The sequence below is a fragment of the Gymnoscopelus braueri genome, assembly GCF_963280865.1.
Source record: "Gymnoscopelus braueri genome assembly, chromosome: 17".
In the NCBI taxonomy this organism is placed as follows: domain Eukaryota; kingdom Metazoa; phylum Chordata; class Actinopteri; order Myctophiformes; family Myctophidae; genus Gymnoscopelus; species Gymnoscopelus braueri.
Window position 1 is genome coordinate 7,700,464 of NC_137617.1, and position 24,947 is coordinate 7,725,410.

Here is a 24,947-nt window from a genome sequence, read left to right on the forward strand (position 1 = left end):
CGTGGGGAAATGTGTTCCCCGCGTTTGACCCGTCTCAACTATTAGCAGCATTGTGCAGCCACCTAGTGGCGCTTAATTGGGGAGCAGTTAGGGCTCGTCTTGCTCAACGACACTTCGAGTCAAACGACGAGAGGAGCCGGGGATCCAGGGACCTTCCTCGTTCCCAGACGGTGAAGGGATGCTAAAGGGATGTGCAGAGAATGTTGAAAAATAGCTGATCTACAAGCTCACAACACGTCACGCTTAGTTTAGTTTAATCATGTTTATTTCGAATATTATGTTAATAAAAACAGATTAAAATGAATATCAGATTAAAATATAGCAAAACAAAAAGAAACCAGAGGAGAAAAAAAAGAGAAAATAATCTAAACATATCCGAAAAGGAGTGTTTTGCAATGCCTTGTAAGCGTGTAGATCGGTACGCGACACCTCACTCAAAACCTTTCCCAAACCAGCATGGATTTCTATAGAGTGGGCAATTCTTTCAACATAAAATGGTGCATTCAAGTTCAGGAGAGCTAGGAAAAGGCAGTTCTCGAGTGCTCCCTTTGGGTGCGGCATGGAAAGGGGGCATTTCTTTCACCATAGTAAATGCTGAATTCGTGGTCTGGAGAGGGCACTTTTTTACAGATGGGTAAAAGGGCAAGCGTCCTTTGATGTCTATGTGTGCGTGCCTGCTGAGCCACCTCGGTCAACACACTGGAGGAAAGTGAATAGTTTTTAGAAAGACGATGCAGGGTAGAAGCTGGATGAATGCATACAAGGAGATCGTTTAACATGGGGCGGCCATTCGATGCGATCTGGCCCCTTCAGAGCTAGACGCTCCTGAATTTCCATTTAGTTTCACTTCATCATTCAGTGTGAAAGTGCTCCCATTGCAGCCGTTTTCCGAGATGGGCGTTGGCAAAGAGCGAGGCCTCAGTGATTAGTTCATCCCCTAAACAAATCACGGAATTTGATGTAACACTGAACCAGTGGTGTAAAGTAACTAAGTACATGTCCTGAAGTACTGTACGTACTTAAGTATTTTTAGTATTTCCAATTTTCAGTACTTTTACTTCTACTCCTCTACATCTCAGAGGCAATTATTGTACTTTTACTCCACTACAATTATTTGAAAACTTTAGTTACTAGTTACTTTGCAATTATAAATTATTATATTCTAAAACATACATTAACCACTTTAGCCCTATTTTATACATAGGCTATTTGAAAATAGCCGATCTACAAGCTCACAACGCGTCGCAAGCTTGTAGATCTGCTATTTTCAAACATTTTAGTATTTTTACTTTTGGTACTTTAAGTACATTTTGAGGCCAATACTTTTGTGCTTTTATTCAAGTAAATTTAGAATTCGGGACTTTTACTTGTAACGGAGAATTTCTATATTGCACTATTGAGACTTTTACTTGAGTAAAATATCTGAGTACTTCTTCCACCTCTGCACTGAACTCTGAGATACAATTTCCTATTTCAGTTGACTTTATATATCCTGACACTATAGACCGAATTAACTTTTTATTTCACTTCATTATCCCTGTGAGTCCTGTGAGAAAAAAACAGCTTTAAGAACAACATCAATTCTATCTACTAATGTTGCCGCCACCGTGGTTGTTAAAAAAGTGTCTCATGCTGTTTTATCCCGTCATCGCATTCATCAAGGGCGCTGTTTGGCCCGGTTGGAACTGAACCAAGGAAACAGCAACACCCCACATCGACATCACAGCATATAATATTAATGGCGTGACGAGAATTTCAGGGGCTGGAGCCAAGCAAAATGTTTGGACGTGAGACATAAATATCAAAAATACTCGCATTTTCAAAGATCTACAAACAATTGTGAAAATTGCAGATCTACGAGCTGGCAACGATTTATTTTCAGATGTTTTCGTGCGATGAAGTCTAAAATAGGGCTTAACCCGTTCAATCCGGGAATGCATCTACAAATGTCTTCTAAATCCTAACAGTTTTCTGAAAAAAATGTATGACCCGTTCAATCCGGGAATGCATCTACAAATGTCTTCTAAATCCTAACAGTTTTCTGAAAAAAATGTATGATGCTAAATCAGTGGTTCTCACACTTTTTCATGTCAAGGACCCCCAAAATTATATGTATTTGGCCGTGGACGCCCATATGAAAGCATTTTTGTTCCAGGGACCCCCAGAAGCAAAGATTTGAGTCAAAAATGTTCCATAAAAAGATAAAAATAATCATAGATTTGCACAAATTGTCAAGATTTTTCAAAAATAGCAGATATATAAGCTCATAGTGCGGCACCAAGTGCCGCACTATGAGCTTGTATATCTGCTATTTTTGAATAGCCAAAGTATAAAATAATGGTTATAGCTCAAATCTAAAATGACACAGATGCGTTCCCGGTCTTAATGGATTAAGTGATTAATGCCTCAGTACATACAGTATAGTGTTTGTTTGTGCTCTCTGGCTGTATGCCAGAGAGCTGCTATAGGCTGGGGTTATAGGTTGGGGTTGCTATAGGCTTTGCGCCAGAGTGCTGCTGGTAAAATGGCGCAATAATATAGTGTATTGGTTCTCAACCAATGGTCCGGGGACCACCAGTGGTCCTTGAGGGGGTTCCAGGTGGTCCCCAGCTAAATGATGGAGAGTTGGTAACCAAACGGGTCCATTTGGTTTCATTTTACGCTCTGAAGAGTTAAATCATTGTGAAACATCTGCGTTACTTAATTAAATAATTGTTATTTTGATCAAAGTTTGGCTGTTATCTCTCCTATGGTACCAACATCAATACAGCATGGAATTGTGGCCAAAATCTTATCCAACGATAACACAATATTCTAAGTCTTGGGTCTGAGAGTCTAAATCTCATCAAAACGGTGGTTCCGTGGCTCAAACGCCGAATAAATAATGGACCTTGAAATGAAAAGGGTTGAGAACCACTGATATAGTGCCTTTCTCCAAAGCGCTTTACTGTACAATGTGCATTACACATTCACACACCGACGGCAGAGGAAACCAATGCAAGCCACACCAACCCAACCTGCGCTCATCGGGAGCAGTCAGGGGGTCAGTGTCGGGGATTGAATCAGGAACCTTCAGTCCTGATTTCCAAGCAGCTGCGTTGCCTCCTGAGCCAATGCTGGTTAGGTTGTTATAGGCTGTGTGCCAGAGTGCTGCTATACTGTAGTTTGGGGGTTATAGGTTGGGGCTGTTAGCTATAGGCTGTTTGCCAGAGTGCTGCTATAGGTTGGGGTTGCATTACGTTGGACAGAAACAGCCTGTCCTCTCTGTCGGGTGGAAACCTCATATTGTATATCCAAAAACGGTTACTTTTCAGGAACTACTGTATACCTTTCAATCCAGGAACCCCTTTTTGGTGTAGTTGTTGCTGTATATACAGTATATAGCCTTGATGACCTTGCGGGCTTATGCAAAGGCTAAAATGTAACTTACAGTAGATAGCATGTTATGTAGACAGATGCCAGGTCATTGTTGACATTTAACCACATTGTTTCAATGTAGGCTGATGATAGGTTCTTGGTTTACTTATGTATTAGATTATTATTAGATTACTATTTCTATGCATTTGTTGTTCTAACTTGTGTTGTCCTTGCTTACTGTAAGTCGCCCTGGATTAAGAGTGTCTGCTAAATGCCTAAATTGTAAAATTGTTAATTCATTTTTGTAATTTATTTGAATAAAAATTTAAGTTTTTCAGAAAACTTCAGGTCAGGATTTAGAAGGCGTTTTTAGAATCAGCCTCAGGTCTAAATGTTTTTTTTCTCAAGGTTGCGGATCTGCTACTTTTGATGCTTTTGTGTGATGCTGTAGTATGATCAAGTAGGGCGTTAATTTACGAAGAAACGCCAAAAGTTAGAATATGGAGATAAGAGGTTTCTGCAAGACTGCAACGAAAATGAGCTCTCATCGGGTCATGTGATACTCAGAGTGTATTAGTGGCTGCTGACACTCTGAACTGACTGGTTCCCATAAGACAAATGAGCACACTCACACTATGTCTAACTGACCTGTCACTGTGTGTGTGTGTGTGTGTGTGTGTGTGTGTGTGTGTGTGTGTGTGTGTGTGTGTGTGTGTGTGTGTGTGTGTGTGTGTGTGTGTGTGTGTGTGTGTGTGTGTGTGTGTGTGTGTGTGTGTGTGTGTGTGTGTGTGTGAGAGAGAGGGCGATGTGGTCTACCGGTGGAGACAGTACTGCGGTGGTCTCTCCGCCTCACGGATTACCTCATGTCCTTCTGCCTGCTAACCACTTCTCAGGGGAAGAGTGCGTGTGTGTGTGTGAGAGTGTGTGTGTGTGTGTGTGTGTGTGGGAGAGAGAGAGTTGGTTAATTTGTATGTTCTGCATTTGCAGTTTGCCAGCGTGTGTGTGTGTGTGTGTGTGTGTGTGTGTGTGTGTGTGTGTGTGTGTGTGTGTGTGTGTGTGTGTGTGTGTGTGTGTGTGTGTGTGTGTCTGTGTGTGTGACGTCAGAGCAGTTAGTATAATAGAGGTGGTCTGGTCTCTCTCTCGCTCTCCCTCTGTCTCGTTCTCTGTCTTTGTCTTCTCTCTGTCTGTCTGTCTGTTTGTCTGCATGTCTTTCTCGTTCTCTGTCTCTCTCCCTCCCTCTCTCTCTCTCTCTCTCATAATGACTCCCTCCTGTGTGAAATATAGGCAACCCACTTTAGGCTGAATTACTTTTGGTAATGTGTGTGTGAACACATCTGTCACTGGTCAAACGTGAGACATGAGAATATGCATGTGCATGTGCATGTGCATGTGCATGTGCATGTGCATGTGCATGTGCATGTGCATGTGCATGTGCATGTGCATGTGCATGTGCACGCACACACACACACACACACACACACACACACACACACAGAGTCTACAGTGGCGTTTCAGCGGTGCTGTGGAACTATGTAGGGCCAGGCATGGGGCCAAACCCATGAAATGACTAAATCAGACTGGGCTCGGTAATGATACACTGTAGGACCCTGCTGCTGGCACACACACACACACACACACACACACACACACACACACACACACACACACACACACACACACACACACACACACACACACACACACACACACACACACACACGCGCCCCGGCGTTCTGCTCTACATCACACCGAACTCAACCTATGCTAAACTAACACGAAAATGGGTGAGTGGGTTCAGCGTGAAGGAGAGAATGAGGGAGGGAGAGAGAGAGAGAGAGAGAGAAAGAGAGCGTAATTTGTTATACTGCAATGGGCATTCTGGGTTCCTTGAGGGGAGTTCCAAATGGACCCTTACAGGCCTGTAACTCTGAGAGGGTACAAATGGAACCAAATGGACCCGTAACGGGTCCATTTGGTTCCATTTGTACCCTCTCAGAGTTATGGGGGTCCTTGAAATGGAAGAAAGTTTTTGAACCACTGTTATACAGTATACAAGGGCCTGTTTGGAAGCTGTTTTTGTACAGACATATACAGTTAACACAGCACTGCTTGCACTGTGTTGTTGTGCCGTGCTGTAAGGCGGGGTGTGAGGGAGGGGTGCCTCTGTGCCTCTGATTGGTGGAACCAGGTGCTAATTGCTTCTAATTGGCTGCACTGGTCAGCTGCTAGCTCTGTGTGGCCGACGGAAATGGCAGTGGATGCGTTGGATGCAGCTTAAAGTGAACTTTACTTAGTTATCTAGTTCGTCGCCGTCTGACCTTCCTAGACTGTGTTATAAAAGAAAAACAGGTGAAAATGGCCAAAACTCAAATATCGAAAAATGCTCAGTTCAAAGCTTGTTGGATGCGTGGCTTTGAGGACATTAAGCACATAATGGCACCTTTTCGGGTTTTTCAGGGTTTTGGGCCTAAAATTATTGTAATTGTTCGGGCCGGGCCCAGTTAGGACCGGGCCTTCATATTCAGGCCCGTTGAGAACTCTAGTGGAAGAGCACGGGAGGATGTCTTTCCCAGGTGTTTCGCCCAGGTGTTTTGGACAGGGTTTTGACGTTAGGTTTAGCCATTATTTCTGTGAGGTTAGGGTTAGGGTTAAGGTTAGGGTTAGGCATAGTGTTTGTGAGGTTAGGGTTAGGTTTAGGCATGGTTTTAGTGAAGATAAATGTTAGGGTTTAAGTGCAATCAAGGCGAAACACCAAGGAAAGAGGGAGTCCCGGAAGAGCACAGGGGAGAGGTTGGCCCTGAGGGTCTTTCTGACAGGAAAAGCTCCCAGCTGGTTCAATTTAGACATGCTGTTGGGCCCTGCCTTGTAGTGGAAGTGTCACATGATTTGTAACATAATGGTTTCCGCGTTTCATTCTCGTAAAGAAGAACATACTTTTGGTGGAGTTGATTCGTTTTTAGTTGAGTTTGGGCAGAGAGCTGAGTTGACGCAATATGGCTGCAGTGTGGACAGAATGACAAAGTTTGGTAAGAGTTACACCGCCACTCTCCTCCCCTAACACCAACAAGCCTACAGTCTTGCACGCACGCACGCACGCACACACACACACACACACACACACACAGTGTTAGGAGGTTTTAAGGTCATGATGGCTTCAGCCCTATTTTATACATAGGCTATTTGAAAATAGCAGATCTACAAGCTCACGATGCGTCGCGGTACAACGCGTTGTGAGCTTGTAGATCTGCTATTTTCAAACATTCCAGTACTTTTACTTTTGGTACTTTAAGTGTATTTTGATGCCAATACTTTTGTACTTTTACTCAAGTAACACTTTGAACACAGGCCTTTTACTTGTAACAGAGTATTTTTATATTGTGGTATTGCTACTTTTACTTAAGTAAAATATCTGAGTACCACTGGTAGTTGGACAGACACTGTCCCATGTCAGTAGTTGGACAGACACTGTCTCATGTCAGTAGTTGGACAGACACTGTCTCATGTCAGTAGTTGGACAGACACTGTCCCATGTCAGTAGTTGGACAGACACTGTCTCATGTCAGTAGTTGGACCGACACTGTCCCATGTCAGTAGTTGGACTGCATGAGCTGTACGCTGAGGCAGAGATTTATGATCTGGCCGTAAAGCTGTGGCTCTGCTTATCTCTGGGGTGTCGTTCACATGTTGCTATAGAGCGCTAGGCACGGCAATGCAAGAAACATGACGGTGATGGAATGACACGTCTGTCTGCAATCTGGAATGACTTCAACAGACACACGCGTGTGTGTGTGTGTGTGTGTGTGTGTGTGTGTGTGTGTGTGTGTGTGTGTGTGTGTGTGTGTGTGTGTGTGTGTGTGTGTGTGTGTGTGTGTGTGTGTGTGTGTGTGTGTGTGTGTGTGTGTGTGTGTGTGTGTGAGGCATGTACAATATGTGTCAACATCCTTTGACCAGTTATTTGTATGAATTCATGCATTAATTAAATAATCAGTGCTCTCTCTCTCTCTCACGCACACACGCACGCACACACACACACTCTTGTGCATGATTAGACATGCATATTTGTTGTGTCTTGCAACGGCTCCATATGTCTTGGTTTTATTATCCTTACTTTTATCTCTCCCACACGCGGACATCTGTTTTCTGCTGCTTTCTACTGCTCTTTTAAACTTATACTTTCTTTTTAGAAGTTTTGCTGAGATGTGTGTACTTAATAGATACACCCGCAAGTGTATTGTAATAACTGGGGTCTGTGTGTCTGTCCGTCCGTCCGTCCGTCCGTCCGTCCGTCCGTCTGTCTGTTACAGCGACATTTCAGACAGTTTTAATCCCATTTATATAAACTTTGCTAATGATATGGATCAGACGGATCTGCGCTGTTGATTTTGCTTTTGTGATTGGTCAATGGTCACACACAAGGTCAAAGTTTAACCCTACGCTTATGCATAGCATGTGTTTAGCATCTCTGTGAGTCAATCTCTAAATTGATTCTAAATTGTGGTTCCATCTATTAGCTGTGTCTTTTTTGCCCATTATAGGACAATGGCCAATCTACAAGCCCACAACACATTGAGAGCTTGTAGATCAGCTGTTTATGCTATTCATTGCACAACGAAGAGTAAAGGACTTAAGTTGGTAAGTGATTTTCTTTGGTTAAAATAAGTGTTAAATAGCTCTATATTCTGATAGTAATCATCTGATAGTGAGGGCAACAGATCCCGAGGCGTTCCCAGGCCAGTGTGGAGATGTAATCCCCCCATCTGGTCCTTGGTCTGCCCCAGGGTCTTCTTCCAGTGGGACGTTCAATTAATTAATTAATAATTCATTTATATATAATCTTCATAATTGTTTTGAATAGTTATAGTAGTATAGTAGTATAGTAGTTATAGCAGTGACTGAGACAACAGACTGAAAAACAATGATGTATAACTGAATGTGCATTAGCGCGCATGCGTGTCTCTGTGTCTGCGTGCCCAGTCTGCCTCTCCTCAAGTCTCTTTTTGACCAATGCGGCCCAGACCCCAAAATGAGTTCGACAAGCCTGCTATAGAGTGTTTGTTCAATAACAGGAGTCTCCATGTCTCTCCAGCTCTTTATTAAACAGAACATGCATTTTCAGGTCAGGATACCAATTTTATCCAATCAGGATAGAGAACTCAGACAGGATGCAGATTAACCAAGTGAATTGGAAGTTATGACACAAAGAAATGAGCAGAAACATTTTTGAACTGGAGCACTATCAAATTTAAGCTGATAAATGGGTACTCTCTGCTGATTGGCTGACATTTTGTCACCTACCTGAAATTGAATTTTCTGTTTAATAAAGAGCTGGAGAGACATGGAGATCGACTCCTGTTACTGAACAAACACTCTGTAGCAATGATTACTATCAGAATATAGTGCTTTAACCTTTTAACAAAAAACTTTTTTGTTTTAACCAAAATATATCACTTACCCTCCCTTTAATGGCTGCTGACAGATGATTTTCCTTTGGGAATCATTGTTTTTATTATATGCTAGCGTAGTTTATGTTATATCATCTTTAGACCTTTTTGTTTTGCTGTGACAAACCCTATTTATCAATGTGCTGTACGGATACATTTGAGTTGACGTCTCCAAGTGTCTCTCACTTTATTCAAGAGGTTTTTTTTTTGTTGAGTTGCTGCAACATGAGGCGGACAGATTAAGAGTTCTCCTCAGGTCACACTTGGTAATGAAAAGAGGTGTCCTAGCACTCATTTCCTCTGCGCTTTGAAATAAAAACTATTGCACGAGCTGGAAGACGGCCTATAGCCCCGCTAGCCTGGGCCATTTTTCTGCAAGTTCGTAACAAACCACAAATGTGACTTGCGTAGGCAATGCTGTGAGAGAGAGAGGGGAGGAGGTACTGTAGAGAGAGAGAGAGAGAGAGAGAGAGAGAGAAAGAAACGACTTCTCTAGAATAAGCATTACGTCATGTGACCTTTTGTGTTTCAAAATTCAGCAGAATAGGACAGCTGTCATTGAAAGAGAAAGCAGAGAGAGACTGTATGTATCCGTGTTTAGTCAGTAAAGGATAAAATTAAGTTGAAGCTTAACCACTTAAGTCACTGTTCTACAATTAACAAGTCTTAAGTCTGGGCACTTCCTCTAACTTTTTGAATAACTTTTTTCTTCCCCGTAACGAGTGGTGTAAAGTAACTAAGTACATTTAGTCAATACTGTACATAACAGTTGTGAGGTATTTTTTTACTTTACTAGAGTATTTCCAATTTTCAGTACTTTTACTTCTACTCCACTACATCTCAGAGGCAAATATTGTACTTTTACTCCACTACAATTATTTGAAAACTTTAGTTACTACTTACTTTGCAGATATAAATTATTATATTATAAAACATACATTAACCCCTTTAGCCCTATTTTATACCTAGGCTATTTGAAAATAGCCGTTCTACAAGCTCAGAATGTGACGCGATGTGACGCGTTGTGAGCTTGTAGATCTGCTATTTTCAAACATTTTAGTACTTTAACTTTTTGAATTCCGGACTTTTACTTTTTTTCTTTCTATATTGCCATATTGATACTTGGTACTTTACTTTTGATACTTTAAGTACATTTTAATACCAATATCAAGTAAATGTTACTTGTAACAGAGTACTTCAGAGAGAGAGAGAGAGAGAGAGAGAGAGAGAGAGAGAGAGAGAGAGAGAGAGAGAGAGAGAGAGAGAGAGAGAGAGAGAGAGAGAGAGAGAGAGAGAGAGAGAGAGAGAGAGAGAGAGAGAGGGAGGGAGAGAGCATTACGTCACATAACCTTTTGCATGTGGAGGCTGTGGTTAGCAGTTATTCTCCGGGTTTAAGAAAGAAAAAAAATACATTCTTGATAAAACTCCATGTGCATCAGAATGACCGTTCATCTGTCTTGTCTGTGAGTGAATATTTGTGTAATCATAACCGTCCGTCTGGCGCTCAAACTCTCTGTGTCGTTGCGGTCGAGATTCGGAGAGCTCGCTAATCTGGCGGCCGATATCCCTCGCACTTCCATTACTTTCGGATGCCAAGAAACGAAAACTCTATTTAACCCATTAAGACCGGGAACGCATCTGTGTGTCATTTTTAGATTTCTTTGGGCTATTCAAAAATAGCAGATATACAAGCTCATAGCGCGGCACCGAGTGCCGCGCTATGAGCTTGTATATCTGCTATTTTTGATCTCTGGAACAACATATTTTGAGATGGGGGTCCGTGGCCAAATACATATCATTTTTGGGGTCCTTGACATGAAAAAGTTTGAGAACCACTGATATTATAGCAACATATGTTTAAAAAAAAAACTGTTATAGGATTTAGAAGACATTTGTAGAATCCCCCAGAAGCAAAGATTTGAGTTACAAATGTTTGCTTAAAAATATATATATTCAAAGATTTTGCACGAATTTTCACGTAAAAAAAAAAAAAAAGTGCTTATCTACAAGCTCATAGCGCAGAACTCTGTGCTGTGCTATGAACTTGTATATCTGTTGTTTTTGAATAGACAAAGTATAAAATAACGGTTATAGCTAAAAATCGAAAATGACACAGGCACGTTCCCGGTCTTAATGGGTTAAAATGTGGAATTCCAGTTAAAAGCGATTACGGGAGATTTTCCTTTTTTTCTTCCTGCAAATAAGGCATGATTTTTAACGAGCACCTGGGGGCCAGCCCAGCAGGGGAGCAGGCTGGGAGAATGGAGGAGAGGAGGAGAGGATGAAAGTAAAACAAAGAAGGGATGGAGAGAGTGGGAGGAAAGAGATTGAAAGTGAAAAGTTGAATTCAATGCAGAAATACACAAAAGATTAGGTGGATGTCTGTGCATGCTGTACATAAGTACAGTAGAATACACGCACGCACGCACAGTGGTGTAAAGTAACTAAGTACATGTACTCAAGTACTGTACTTAAGTGCAATTTTGAGGTTCTTTTACTTTACTGGAGTATTTCCAATTGTCTATACTTTTACTTCTACGCCACTACATCTCAGAGACTAATGTTGTACTTTTACTCCACTACAATTATTTGACAACTTTAGTTACTAGTTACTTTACAGATATAAATTATTACATTTTAAAACATGCATTAACCACTTTAGCCCTATTTTATACCTAGTCAATTTGAAAATAGCCGATCTACGAGCTCACAATGCGACGCATCGCGACGCGTTGTGAGCTTGTAGATCAGCTATTTTCAAACATTTTAGTACTTTTACTTTTGGTACTTTAAATACATTTTAATACCAATACTTTTGTACTTTTACTCAAGTAAATTTTTAATTCCGGACTTTTACTTGTAACAGAGAACATCTACATTGCAGTATTGATACTTTTACTTAAGTAAAACATTTGAGTACTTTTTTCACACGCACACGCGCACACACACACACACACACACACACACACACACACACACACACACACACACACACACACGCGCGCGCGTGCACACACACACACACACACACACACACACACACACACACACACACACACACACACACACACACACACACACACACACACACACACACACACACACACGGTGAGTGTGAACAGCTGAGAGGATGTGTCTGCTTTTCATTCCCTGCATGTATACTGTGATGGGAAGCAGGTGTGTGTGTGTGTGTGTGTGTGTGTGTGTGTGTGTGTGTGTGTGTGTGTGTGTGTGTGTGTGTGTGTGTGTGTGTGTGTGTGTGTGTGTGTGTGTGTGTGTGTGTGTGTGTGTGTGTGTGTGTATGGGGGGGGGGGGGGGGGGGTCTGACTGACACACCAGCCAGAGGAGAGAGGGAAGATAAAGAAAGAAGAATGCAGGGCTGCAACTATCAATCATTTTGTTATATATTATATATATATATTTTGTACTAATATCAACAAATCAATTTAACAACTTGAGCATCATATCGTTGCTGTCGGGCAGAAACCAGCTAACTCCATTTTTCTGCTTTTGCATTTTTTTCCCATAAATTAGTGCTATTGAACACCCTTTACGTCTGTGTGTTGATTAAAACAATATTGAACTAATGAAAAGTATTAAAAAGCACTTCTAGATAAACCAGCTAACTCCACCAAAGGGGGGTGGAGTTAGCTGGTTTTGCTGACTCCAGGCTCCACAGCCTTTTGACCTCCAACCTCATTGTGAGCTTGGAGGTCTATTCAGCTGTTCTTATCAATGATGAACAAAACCTCCTAACTCCACTCTTTGTTCCTGAAAAATGAACATTTGGAGTTAGCTGGTTTCTGCCGGACAGCAGAGATATTATACTTTGTCACACAGCGGTGTCGTGCAAAAACAGTTAATCTACAAGTTTATTTTAGCTATTTTTGGACATTTTTGAAGCGTGTCACTTAGATAGATTATTCATATGTTATTTTATTGTATTATCGATTATTCATTATTTTTTATAATCGATCTTCTGTTGCATCCCTAGATGAAAAAAGTTGCCTAATGAATAGTATCCTCAGCTTTCAATGTCTAGCATTTTAGACATTGTTCGTCTTTATCACTACTCCTTTATCTTGTGCAGCTGCTCGACTAGACTAGACAACACTAAACTAGACTAAACTGAACGTAGCTAATCTAAATTCAGACAAAGTAAGCAAACTGAAATGGTGTACAATAAACCAAGCTACGGGCAAACTGAGTTATTTGTTTTTATGTATTCCCATAGTGCAGGCCGGTTCCCAAACTTTTCCATGCCAAAGGACCCCATAATAGCCATAGCCTCTGGATGCTGACCCCCCTATTGCAAAAGGGCTTTAAACAGGAAAAAAAGGCAATTCACAAAAAAAATCTCACAACGTGCCACAATGTGACATGTTATGAGCTTTTTTTTGACAATAATGACATGAAATTACCAATATTGGGATACCATATTAAAAGTGGTTCAACTGCCACAGTAATGTTTTGAAATGAATTTGAGTTAAAATTTTGAAAAATATATCTCTGCTGTCGGGCAGAAACCAGCTAACTCCAAAACAAAACAAAACAAAACAAAAAGTGGAGTTAGGAGGTTTTGTTCATCATTGATAAGAACAGCTGAATGGACCTCCAAGCTCACAATGAGGTTGGAGGTCAAAAGGGGGTGGAGCTTGGAGTCAGCAAAACCAGCTAACTCCACCCCCCTTTGGTGGAGTTAGCTGGTTTAGCAGAAAGTTTGAGGATCCAATGGAGTTAGCTGGTTTTGTTAGAAGCGCTTTTTAATGCTTTTCATTGGTTCAATCTTTTTTTTTTTTAACCAACACACAGACGTAAAGGGTGTTCAATAGCTGGTTTAGCTAGCTGGTTTCTGCCCGACAGCAACGATTCTTATATTTTATTAATGATTTGTTTTCTTTTTTTTCCTCCCTTTTCCTCTCCTTTGCAATTGGCCCCCTTGGTGCCCTCTGGCCACCACCACTTTGACAACCTGTCCCACAGTGCACTGCAGCGGTACTCACATGATCTCCAGGCTGAGGTCTCATCAGAGACACCTGGTCGTAACCACGGCGAAACAGAGCAAAGATAGCGTCCAGTTTCCCCTGAGGAGGAGAGCCACAAACACACAGTTAACCTTTTGACACATGTAGGACCTGGGGATTCAAACTTAGCAACCATTCAGTCACGAGCAGTGGTGTAAAGTAACTAAGAACATTTACTCAATTACTGTACTTTTGAGTTATTTTTTACTTTACTGGACTATTTCCAATTTTCTGTACTTTTACTTCTACTCCACTACATCTCAGAGGCAAATATTGTACTTTTTACTCCACTTACTACAATTATTTGAAAACTTTAGTTACTAGTTACTTTGTAGATTTTGATTATTCCAAAATATACATGAACCACTTCAGCACAATGGCCAACCATTTTGGCCATTCGAAAATAGCCGATGTACAAGCTCACAATGCGTTGCGATGCGACGCATTGTGAGCTTGTAGATCTGCTACTTTCAAAAGATTTTTATACATTTTATACATTTGAAAACTTGTGAAATGGGACATTCAGCATAATGAGTACTTTCTTCTTTTGATACTTTAAGTACATTTTGATACCAATACTTTTTTTTATTATTTAGAATTCCTGACTATTACTTGTTTCTACATTGCAGTATTGTTACTTTTACTTAAGTAAAATAAATTGAGTACTTTTTCCGCCACTGGTCACAAGAACCTCCTCCTCTAATATACATGCAATCACTGCACCAAATAAGAGACAGCTGTTTACCTGTATGGGTGTGTACCACTTATGGGCCTGTGGGGGTTTCTTGTTGTGCACTTTCTTGGGTTTGGGTTCGTACGGTTCGAACTCCTGTTCGGGCATTTTCACCACGGCGTTCTTGGGTTTCTCCAGCTTGGCACCCTCCTCTGTAGAACCTTTCCCTCCCCAGCGCACCTAGAACCAGGCACAGACACACACTATGGTGTGACTGACATTTTGTATTCACAAAAATGAGTGTATGAGTGTAAGAATGTTGCCCTTATAGGTCAACTTTAGCACTTAGCGTTGAACAGACACAGGGGTTTTGCTGAGTATGTACAGTAGAGTTCTCAACGGGCCTGAAAATGAAGGCCTGGCCCTAACTGGGCCGACCCGAACAGTGCCCGGCCTGAACAATTACCATAAGTTTAGGTCCGAAACCACGAAAACCCCTAAATGTACTCAAATTAATGTACTTAATGTGCTCAATGTCACACATCCAACAAGCTTTGAACTGAGCAGATTGGACCTTCCGTTCCAGAGATAATGGCCAAAACATCTTGAAAACTGCCATGTTTGCGTTCTGGCCATTTCCGTTTTTTTAATATAACACAGGCTAGAAAGCTCGGACGGCGACGAACTAGATACCTGAGTAATGTTCACTTTGAGCTGCATCCAATGCATCCACTGCCATTTCCGTCGGCCTTACCGTCGGCAGTTGAAATTTCTTTTTTGGGGTAATAGTTTTATTTTTATTTTACTAATTAATTAGCATACATTTTCAGCCCGGCCCCGCCCGAAAACATCGGGGTCGGGTTCGGGCAGAATTTGAGAACTCTAATGTGCAGCAGCTTATATATTTGATGTATTTCCTGTATGAATCTCACCTCCATCCTCTTGATTCCTCCAACTCCTCTTCCTCCGTAGTAAGAGGCGTCCACGGTGGGCCACTTCTTCTTGGGCATGCCGTCCTCGTCATCTGACGAGTCCTAACACATGCACACGCACACACACGCACACACGCACATACACACACACGCACACACACACACAAAGAGCACAGAATACGTGGGCTGTCTTCCGGTTTCTAACAAAAACAATACAATATAGGCCTACTTGTACCGCATCAATTGCGGAAGTTTGTTTTACGCGTTCGAGTTTACGAGACAGACAATTAAGCGCAAACAATACAATACACAACAGTTACACTGTATACAAACGTGCCACTCTTTATAGCTGAGAAGTGCAAAAAGTAAAGTGCAGACTGTGTACCCAGGAAGTGGGTGCTCGGTGTGGGTTGCCAGTGGTTTTGGACTGATGTGGTGAGTGTGGGTTTGTGGTGGTCCCCCTGAACCTGTGAGTGGTTCACAGGGGGGGTCTGCTTGTCACAGGACCCCCCCTCCCACCCCCACCCAACGCACCATGTGTATGCTCACCCTTGTGGCTTTACCCGCTCACCCCAAATCTGTGTCTAATAAACTTAATATGGTCAGTTATCACCCTGTCCCCCCTTTTGATGTGTGTGCAGGCATGTAATTTATATCGTCTCTGTCCGGTGGAAACCTGTCCAAAACTGTTACTTTTCAGGATTCAACTTCAAAAGTAGCAGATCTACAAGCTCGAAACGCGTCGCTTGTAGATCTGCTACTTTTGATGCGTTTTTTGTGATGCTGTAGTATGATCGAGTAGGGCGTTAATTTACGAAAAAACACAAAAAGTTAGTATGTGGAGAATGGAGATAATAGGTTTCTGCCCGACAGCAACGATATGCACGTGTGTGTGTGTGTGTATGTGTGTGCGCGCGCTTTTCCCTGTGTAGGATAAAGTGTGGGTATAGTTTGTGAGTTCATGCATGTGCGTATACGTAGGTTAACCTTATGCTCTACATGCTTTGTCGTAAGACGTATAGTGAAAATAGCAAACTTACGGGCTCTGGAGGAGGGGGTGGAGGGGGCCCTTTGATCACCTGAAACACAGCAAAATGAACAAGGAGACAACACACTTTATTTAACATCACAACAGTGTTGCTTCAATTTACAAATGAGATCTGTTTTAGCTCCAACCACGGCACTAATATAAGTGGCCAGTGGTTTTCAACCTTTTTCATGCCAAGGACCCCTATATTAGGAATATAAGGATATTCCTTTTAACAGGTCGTTCATGAAAGTCCTTGCGGTCTTGTTTCCAATGAGAACCTGTGAGCAATTAGGGGTTAAGAGTCTTGCTCAGGGACAAATTTCATTTCATCGACACATATGTTGGCCTGGCCTGGAATCGAACCTGGGGTAACCAGGGCCTCTGGCTCCCTAGGCAGGCTTACTAACCACTCAGCTATGGCCGCCCCATATTGATATACATTTGGCCGCGGACCCCCATCTGAAAATGTTATGTGCCAGGGACCCCCCAGAAGCAAAGATTTGAGTTAAAAAATGTCGCTAAAATATATAAAAAAATATATATATTCAAATATACACACATATTCAAGATTTTTCAAAAATAGCAGATCTACAAGCTCATAGCGTGGCACTCGGTCTAAGTTAACTAATTTAGCTGGGGACCCCCTGGTACCCCCCCAAGGTCCACTGGTGGTCCCCGGACCACTGGTTGAGAATCACTGATATAAGCCAATCGGTCCAAAATGTTTAAAGACGCAAACCGTGAGTTGGTCTCATGCCTATCACAAATGACGTGCTTGTTTGCATAACAGTGTCTCGTTGCTAGGAGGCTGTGTGAAAACCCTAGTCTTGTCAACATTTGGTCAGCTTTCATCGTTACAAAGCGGTATAGGCTCAAAGCAAATTGGAAACAACACACGCCGTCAATAAAACGGCACGTTTTTAAATAGCATAATCTACAATTAACATAGACATTTTTTGTATAGGCTGACGGCCAATTCTCTGATCTTTTTATGTTGTTTCCCAGGGCAATAACGGCCTCAAGCTGTGCGTAACGTGTAAGACGGCAGTGGTTTAAAGTAACTAAGAACATTTACTCAAGTACTGTACAATTTTGAGGTATTTTTTACTTTACTCAAGTATTTCCAATTTTCTATACTTTTACTTCTAATTCACTACATCTCTGAGGCAAATATTGTACTTTTTTACTCCACAACAATTCTTTGAAGACTAAGTCACTACTTACTTTGATTTTGATTAATTTAACAAAACATACATTAACCACTTAAGTCCTACAGTACATATATTTGGCTATTTGAAAATATCAGATCTTCAAGCTCACAATGGCGACACGTTGTGAGCTTGTAGATCTGCAATTTTCATACTAGTTTTTATATATTTTTGAAAACTTGTGTAATGGGACATTCTGCGTAATGAGTACTTTTACTTTTGGTATTTTGCTAGTCTTTTTTTTACTTTTACTCAAGTAAATTTTGAATACCAGACTTTTACTCGTTACAAAGTATTTCTACGTTGTGGTATTGATACTTCTCCTTGAGTAAAAAAACAAAAACACTGGTAAGATGTAATGGTGTGACGTACCACGGTGCAACAGAGAGGCCAGAACCACCACATGAAGAGCAGGGCCAGGAGGAGAAACAACACCAGTAACGTTATCAGCAGGATGGTGCCATCAAACTGGGAGGACAGAAACAACACAACAGTTAAACTGATGGATAAAGAGACATAAGAGATGGAGCATAATACTGTAGCATCTTCTTGAATTCGGTCATGGTAGAAATAATCATGACACAAAACATAAAAAATAGATACGATACAATATTACTTTATTAAATTTGTCTTGCGACTCAGCCATGTATGCAACACATAAAACACATTTGACATAACACAGATAAGCAACAGACATTAGGAAAGCTGAGAGGGAGACGATGTAGGAGAGACAGACAGTAAGAAAGCTGAGAGGGAGACTGTGTAAGAGAGACAGACAGCAGGAAAGCTGAGACTGAGACGATGTAAGAGAGACAGACAGTAGGAAAGCTGAGAGGGAGACAGTGTAGGAGAGACAGACAGTAGGAAAGCTGAGAGGGAGACAGTGTAGCAGAGACAGACAGCAGGAAAGCTGAGAGGGAGACAGTGTAGGAGAGACAGACAGTAAGAAAGCTGAGAGGGAGACGGTGTAGGAGAGACAGACAGTAAGAAAGCTGAGAGGGAGACAGTGTAGGAGAGACAGACAGTAAGAAAGCTGAGAGGGAGACAGTGTAGGAGACACAGACATACAGACAGACAGACAGACAGACAGACAGACAGACAGACAATAGGAAAGCTGAGAGGGAGACAGACTAAATTAAACAGATGGTTGGAAAGCTGAGAAGGACAACAGTATAGGAGAGACAGACAGTAGGAAAGCGAAAGAGATACAGTGTAGGACAGACAGACAGACAGACAGACAGACAGACAGACAGACAGACAGACAGTAGGAAAGCAGGGAAGGATCAGTATAGGAGAGACAGAAAGCAGGGAAGGAGACAGTATAGGAGAGACAGACAGTAGGAAAGCTGCGGTGGGATTGAATCCCAGCTACAGTACTCATGTGTTTGCAGCTATAGGTTCTTATAACCAAACCATGGAGGGTCTTTTATAACGAGTGGGGGTCTGGCTGAGGCCAGTGTGTGGTTCCCATTACCAACTAAACCCAGGCTGTGTATCTCTTGTGGTTAGACTTTCCTCCATCTATCTTGGGGGGCTGAGAGATGTGTGGCTGTTTAATCTCTGAGGCATCTTGTGGCAACGATGGCGGGGGGCGTGCTTCGTGTTTCGTGTGTGTGTGTGTGTGTGTGTGTGTGTGTGTGTGTGTGTGTGTGTGTGTGTGTGTGTGTGTGTGTGTGTGTGTGTGTATTGCTATACCCAAATGTCCCCTATAGTATAGTACAGTAGAGCGGCAGTGGCTCAGGGGTAGAGTGGCCGGTAGAGCGGCCGGATGGAAGCTGTGATGTTTCCAGTTCGATCCCGGGCTCCCCCAGAAGAGTTACTGTAGAAGTGTCCTTGAGCAAGACGCTGAACCCCTACTTGCTCCCGATGAGCAGGTTGGTGCCTTGCATGGTTTCCTCCGCCATCGTTGGGTGTATGAATCTATGTAAAGCGCTTTGGATAAAAGCGCTATATAAATGCACCTTTTACCATTTATAGTAGAATTTTAGAAATGCACATCGTAAGGATAATTCTACTAGTCCTTACAAGAGAAATGGTTGTTTTGAAGCGATTCTTAGATTCTTAGCTAAAAGGGGTTAGGGTTCCAGTTATGCCGATTTTTATTGTGCACCGGCTGGTGTAGAAAATGGTAGATCTATAAGCTCACAACGTGTTGTAGTGCAATGTGTTGTGAGCCTGTATGTGTTGATGTTCTCACAAGTATGGTAATTACAAGCACACTTTAGCCTGTCTGTAGGACTGTGTGTGTGTGTGTGTGTGTGTGTGTGTGTGTGTGTGTGTGTGTGTGTGTGTGTGTGTGTGTGTGTGTGTGTGTGTGTGTGTGTGTGTGTGTGTGTTTTGTGGAGAACTGGTGACTATACCCCCTCTCTGGTGAGGCTGCTCTGGGAGGTACTTGGAAAAGCTTGCATGGGTGGGATATCGGTGGTTTTGGCTCAGTCAGTACGGGGAGTCGGGGGAATTGATCTTTCTTTATCCACGGATGGTTGGCTCTAGGAACATATGGTCTCTGTCAATGAGTAGCCCTGTGTTCTTCCCCCCCATAGCTTAAATTAGCTCCTTTTTGAATGTGTGGTTTAAACTGATAGGCTGTCTGTGATCTCATCTGTCAATAGTTCCCCATATTTTTTCATCCATGTAAATTAGATTCTGCCCAGAAAGCTTCAAACATACTGTAGACCAGGGGTGGCAACACTGTTTTGACTTGAGAACTACTTTAAAATACTTTTAACTTTTTTGGGGGAAAATGTCTCTCCAGGTTTGCTTTCTTTGGAATAGCGATGCTGATGTTACATATGCAAACATAGTGGGGAAAAAACAGTCTTCCTCCCATTCTTCCTCCTGGTTTTCCTACTATAGAATCAAGGGAGCTGACAGGCCGTTCTTCATGTCAGTCAATGAAGTCACCGTCACCTTATTTCAAGTGGCAGATGCTTCTTTATTTATTTTTTATTTGTTGTGGTTATGGCATGCGGTCTACCTGCACAGCCTTTGTGATCTAGATTGCAAACTACCTTTTGGACACCCCTGCAGTGTTGACGTACAGTAGGTGGCCCAGTGACTTTGACCAGTTTCACTTTCAAAACCTTTGCATCATGCATGTCACACAAACAGAATGCGATGCGTTTTGAAAGTGAAACTGGTCAAAGTCACTGTTCACCTACTGTACACACTCAAGAGCTTCACAGAGAGATTTAGAGTGTGTGTGTGTGTGTGTGTGTGTGTGTGTGTGTGTGTGTGTGTGTGTGTGTGTGTGTGTGTGTGTGTGTGTGTGTGTGTGTGTGTGTGTGCGTGCGTGCGTGCGTGCGTGCGTGCGTGCGTGCGTGCGTGCGTGCGTGCGTGCGTGCGTGCGTGCGTGCGTGCGTGCGTGCGTGCGTGCATGCGTGCGTGTGTGCGTGGGGGGGGTTGAGTGCCTTGCTCGTGGGCTCTGCAGCAATCTCTGTTCATGGTGACCAGGGGGCTTGCATCAACACAGCCCCTACTACTACTACCCACTAAGTATGGGCTTCAAACCCATGACCTTCTGGGTATTACTAGCCCGCTCCTGCTCTGACCTCTAGACCCCAGCGGGTTCCAGGGTTTTGGGTGGGGTCAGTACAACAGCCCCCCCTGTGGTTTGGTTTGCAGAAGGAAAAACAGGAGAAACTACACAGAAAAACAGATGAGGAGATGAAAGAGGTAGAAGTGAGCAGAGAGAGACAGACAGACAGACAGACAGACAGACAGACAGACGGACAGGAATGCTGACAGCAGGAGATGGAGGGCAGAACCGTAGAGGAGTTGAAAAACCACAAACAGTGAATAACATAAAGGAGAAAATAAAACCTGGGTTCATATATCGCTCACCACCAAAATAAAGCAAAGCCCCCATGGGACACAAAAAGCATGTTCAAACAGATAATAACTTGGTTCAAGCGGAAATCCGGGACTTATTTAATGAATAAAATTGTATTTTAACCAATCATATGGTAGAGTGAGTAAGTAGTAAGTAGGTAAACTTTAAGTGCCTTTTACAATGCAGACTTGTCAGGAGTTTTATTGTTGACAATTAACCCTGACTGAAGGTCAAAAGCACAACGTCTCCCCTTGCCAAGCGGGGATTGAAACCAATTTTTTTTTCTCCAGGCAAATACCAATGAATTTGTGTATTTTATTTATTTATTTCAAGCATAGGTTTACATTACATTATCATCTCACATTGTCTCCGACTCCTTTAAAGGGATAGTTCACCCCAAAAAAAACCTTATTTTCTATCAATTACACACCCCATGGAGACTTGAATTTATGGAGATTGTTGCGTTTTTGTCGCATTCCTAAGCCAATAATTTGATGACCGGCGGAAAGTTAACACTTTGAGTCTCCTACCGGTCATCAAATTATTGGCTTAGGAATGCGACAAAAACAAAAAAAAATCCATGAATTCAAGTCTCCTTGGGGTGTGTAATCGATTGAAATAAAGTCATTTTGGGGGTGAACTATCCCTTTAAGAGAGAGAGGGGGGCGTGATTGTTCCGACAACTTTTTTCTCTCCCATAGTGAATAATCTAATCATTCAGTTAAAACTAGTTGTTACTTACACACTCTGTAGTGGTGATGTGAACATTGCTGGTGATGAAAGTCAGGCCTTCGTTCATGCTGACTTGGAGATAAATCACCCTGAAACGACACAAACAAGGAGGTGAGACTTCACATGGTTTGCATTCATACATGCCAGAGCCTGTTAATAAGGCTCTGAGGACGACATAGAGAGAGATAACATCAAGGGCTGTATTAGTACAGAATACAGATGCATGGCATAGTGTAGGCACATCCAAGTACCGAAGTATGCAGGACAAATACCAACACATATATAATATAAGAAGGTCCACTATTTATTGCTTAGGATAAAGATCTTAGGATAAAGATCTTAGGGTAAAGTCACACCAAACTATGATTCTGCCTATGCGACGGATTCTGACAATGCTTTTCAATGGGAAACGGAGCAGTTTGTTGCCTTCGCGGATTTCCGCAAAAAAAAAACGCTCCGTTCCCATTGGAAAGCATTGGCAGAATCAAAGTTCGGTGTGACTGCACCCTCTCTCACTATTGGGTTTGATTTTCTCTTGGAAGCTTTCAATAAAACTTTGACTCATCGTGCTTTCACCCTTGTGGAATCTTCAGTGGGCCTAGCGAGCTCGTTTTATAATAGCACATTTCCATGACAACAGCTTGCAGCCAAAGTTGATTTCCTGCCAGTTATTGGTATTTTAGCGACTTTAGCAAACACTGCAACAGGAAATCAACTCGGACGTTTATGTTAGCAAAGCTCTACTGTCTGTCTCCTTCGCACGGTTTCTCTTTCTCTGTTGTCTAAGTAGTCTGTTTCAAAATGGAAAAGTAGAGTGGATATTGTTCACAGCTGAAGGATCTTTTACTATGATATACAACAAAATAATTAAAAACCACTTAAACCCTAGCGTCCCTATTCTGTTAGCGTGTAAAGACAAATACTAGTGGGCCTAGTATAAAGCCCTTGGGGACCCCGGTCAACTAAAGTATATAGGGTTTGAGTGGTTAAAACTCTATGAAAAACTAGTTTCTGCCTTTCCTCATCCACAACACACTACAGCCCAGCCAAAATGCCCCCTTTATAGGAAACCCCAGATAGGCATTGGTGTGATTGATGGCCACTAGCATCTCTATTCATGGTCTGTAGCCCTTCCCTTTAATCTGAGAGAGGAGAGGAGAGGAGAGGAGAGGAGAGGAGAGGAGAGGAGAGGAGAGGAGAGGAGAGGAGAGGAGAGGAGAAGAGAAGAGAAGAGCAGTGGTGTAAAGTAACTAAGTACATGTACTCAAGTACTGTACTTAAGTACACTTTTGAGGTACTTTTACTTTACTGGAGTATTTCCAATTGTCTATACTTTTACTTCTACATGCTTTTTGTGTCCCAGGGGCTTTGCTTTATTTTGGTGGTGAGCGATATGTGAACCCAGGTTTTATTTTCTCCTTTATGTTATTCAATGTTTGTGGGTTTTCAACTTCTCTATGGTTCTGACCTCCATCTCCTGCTGTCAGCATTCCTGTCTGTCTACATCTCAGAGGCAAATATTGTACTTTTACTCCACTGCAATTATTTGAAAACTTTAGCTACTACTAGTTACTTTGCAGAAATACATGATTACACTATAAAACATACATTAACCACTTTAGCCCTATTTTATACCTACGTTATTTGAAAATAGCCGATCTACAAGCTCAAAACGTGTCGCACCGCCATGCATTGTGAGCTTGCAATTTTCAAACACTTTTGTACTTTTACTTTTGGTACTTTAAGTACATTTTGATACCAATACTTTTGTACTTTTACTCAAGTAAATTTTTAATTCCGGACTTTTACTTGTTATATAGTACTTCTACATTGCATACTTTTACTTAAGTCAAACATTTGAGTAATTTTTCCACCACTGGAGAGGAGAGGAGAGGAGAGGAGAGGGGAGGAGAGGGGATGGGTGAAAAACTATTCTGAGAATCCCCCGCTGACCTCAGGTTTCTGGGAGTGCGGCTTCGACACATGTTGATGAAAGGCATAGTTTTACCTTCTCCCCCTGGACTCTCAAAAGGTCTGTGTTTTTTTTTAAGGGGCACTTTATAAAGGCCCGGCACACTCTAATGGGCTCTGGCGTGTATAACGTAGACCATTTGACCAGATAAGACTTATCTTGTTTCCTGACATAAAAGGAGAGACGGAGAGATTTGTTGAAGAAAGAGAGACAGAGACAGAACGAGAGAGTGGCAAAGAGAAAGAAGACAGACAGATGCAGGCAGGCAGGCAGGCAGGCAGGCAGGCAGGCAGGCAGACAGACAGACAGACAGACAGACAGTTGGATATGTGCATTAAGCATATTTCACTGACAACAAACAGCTGGCGGTCTCGACCACAAAAATCCCCAGAGTGGACGTGCGTGTGTGTGTGTGTGTGCGTGCGTGTGTGTGTGTGTGTGTGCGTGCGTGCGTGCGTGCGTGCGTGCGTGCGTGCGTGCGTGCGTGCGTGCGTGCGTGCGTGCGTGCGTGCGTGCGTGCGTGCGTGCGTGCGTGCGTGCGTGCGTGTGTGCGTGCGTGCGTGCGTGTGTGTGTTATATCCATATTAAACAGACAAAGTTCCTTGTGTTTTGACCCGGTCCTTCTCTGTGTTCCTACATTTGCCGTGGTGCATTTTGTGGGCAGGCGCCAGCCTGGCACGCCCATACAGTCTATGGTCTGTTACCAAAAAACAGGGTTCATATTTTCTGACATGAGCACCACTGTT

At 42.4% G+C, this 24,947-nt stretch overlaps 1 protein-coding gene across 1 annotated transcript in view; it reads right to left on the reverse strand.

Moving 5' to 3' along the window:
* LOC308104901 (anthrax toxin receptor 1-like) overlaps positions 1–24,947 on the reverse strand; it is a 98,228-nt gene that overhangs the window by 12,845 nt on the left and 60,436 nt on the right. Inside the window, exons 12-17 of the mRNA XM_080455534.1 lie at positions 22,240–22,318; positions 18,038–18,133; positions 16,468–16,506; positions 15,428–15,529; positions 14,568–14,735; positions 13,802–13,882 (exon numbers count right to left, since the gene is read on the reverse strand). Coding sequence (XP_080311660.1) covers positions 13,802–13,882; positions 14,568–14,735; positions 15,428–15,529; positions 16,468–16,506; positions 18,038–18,133; positions 22,240–22,318 — 565 coding nt within the window. The remainder of the gene's footprint in view (positions 1–13,801; positions 13,883–14,567; positions 14,736–15,427; positions 15,530–16,467; positions 16,507–18,037; positions 18,134–22,239; positions 22,319–24,947) is intronic.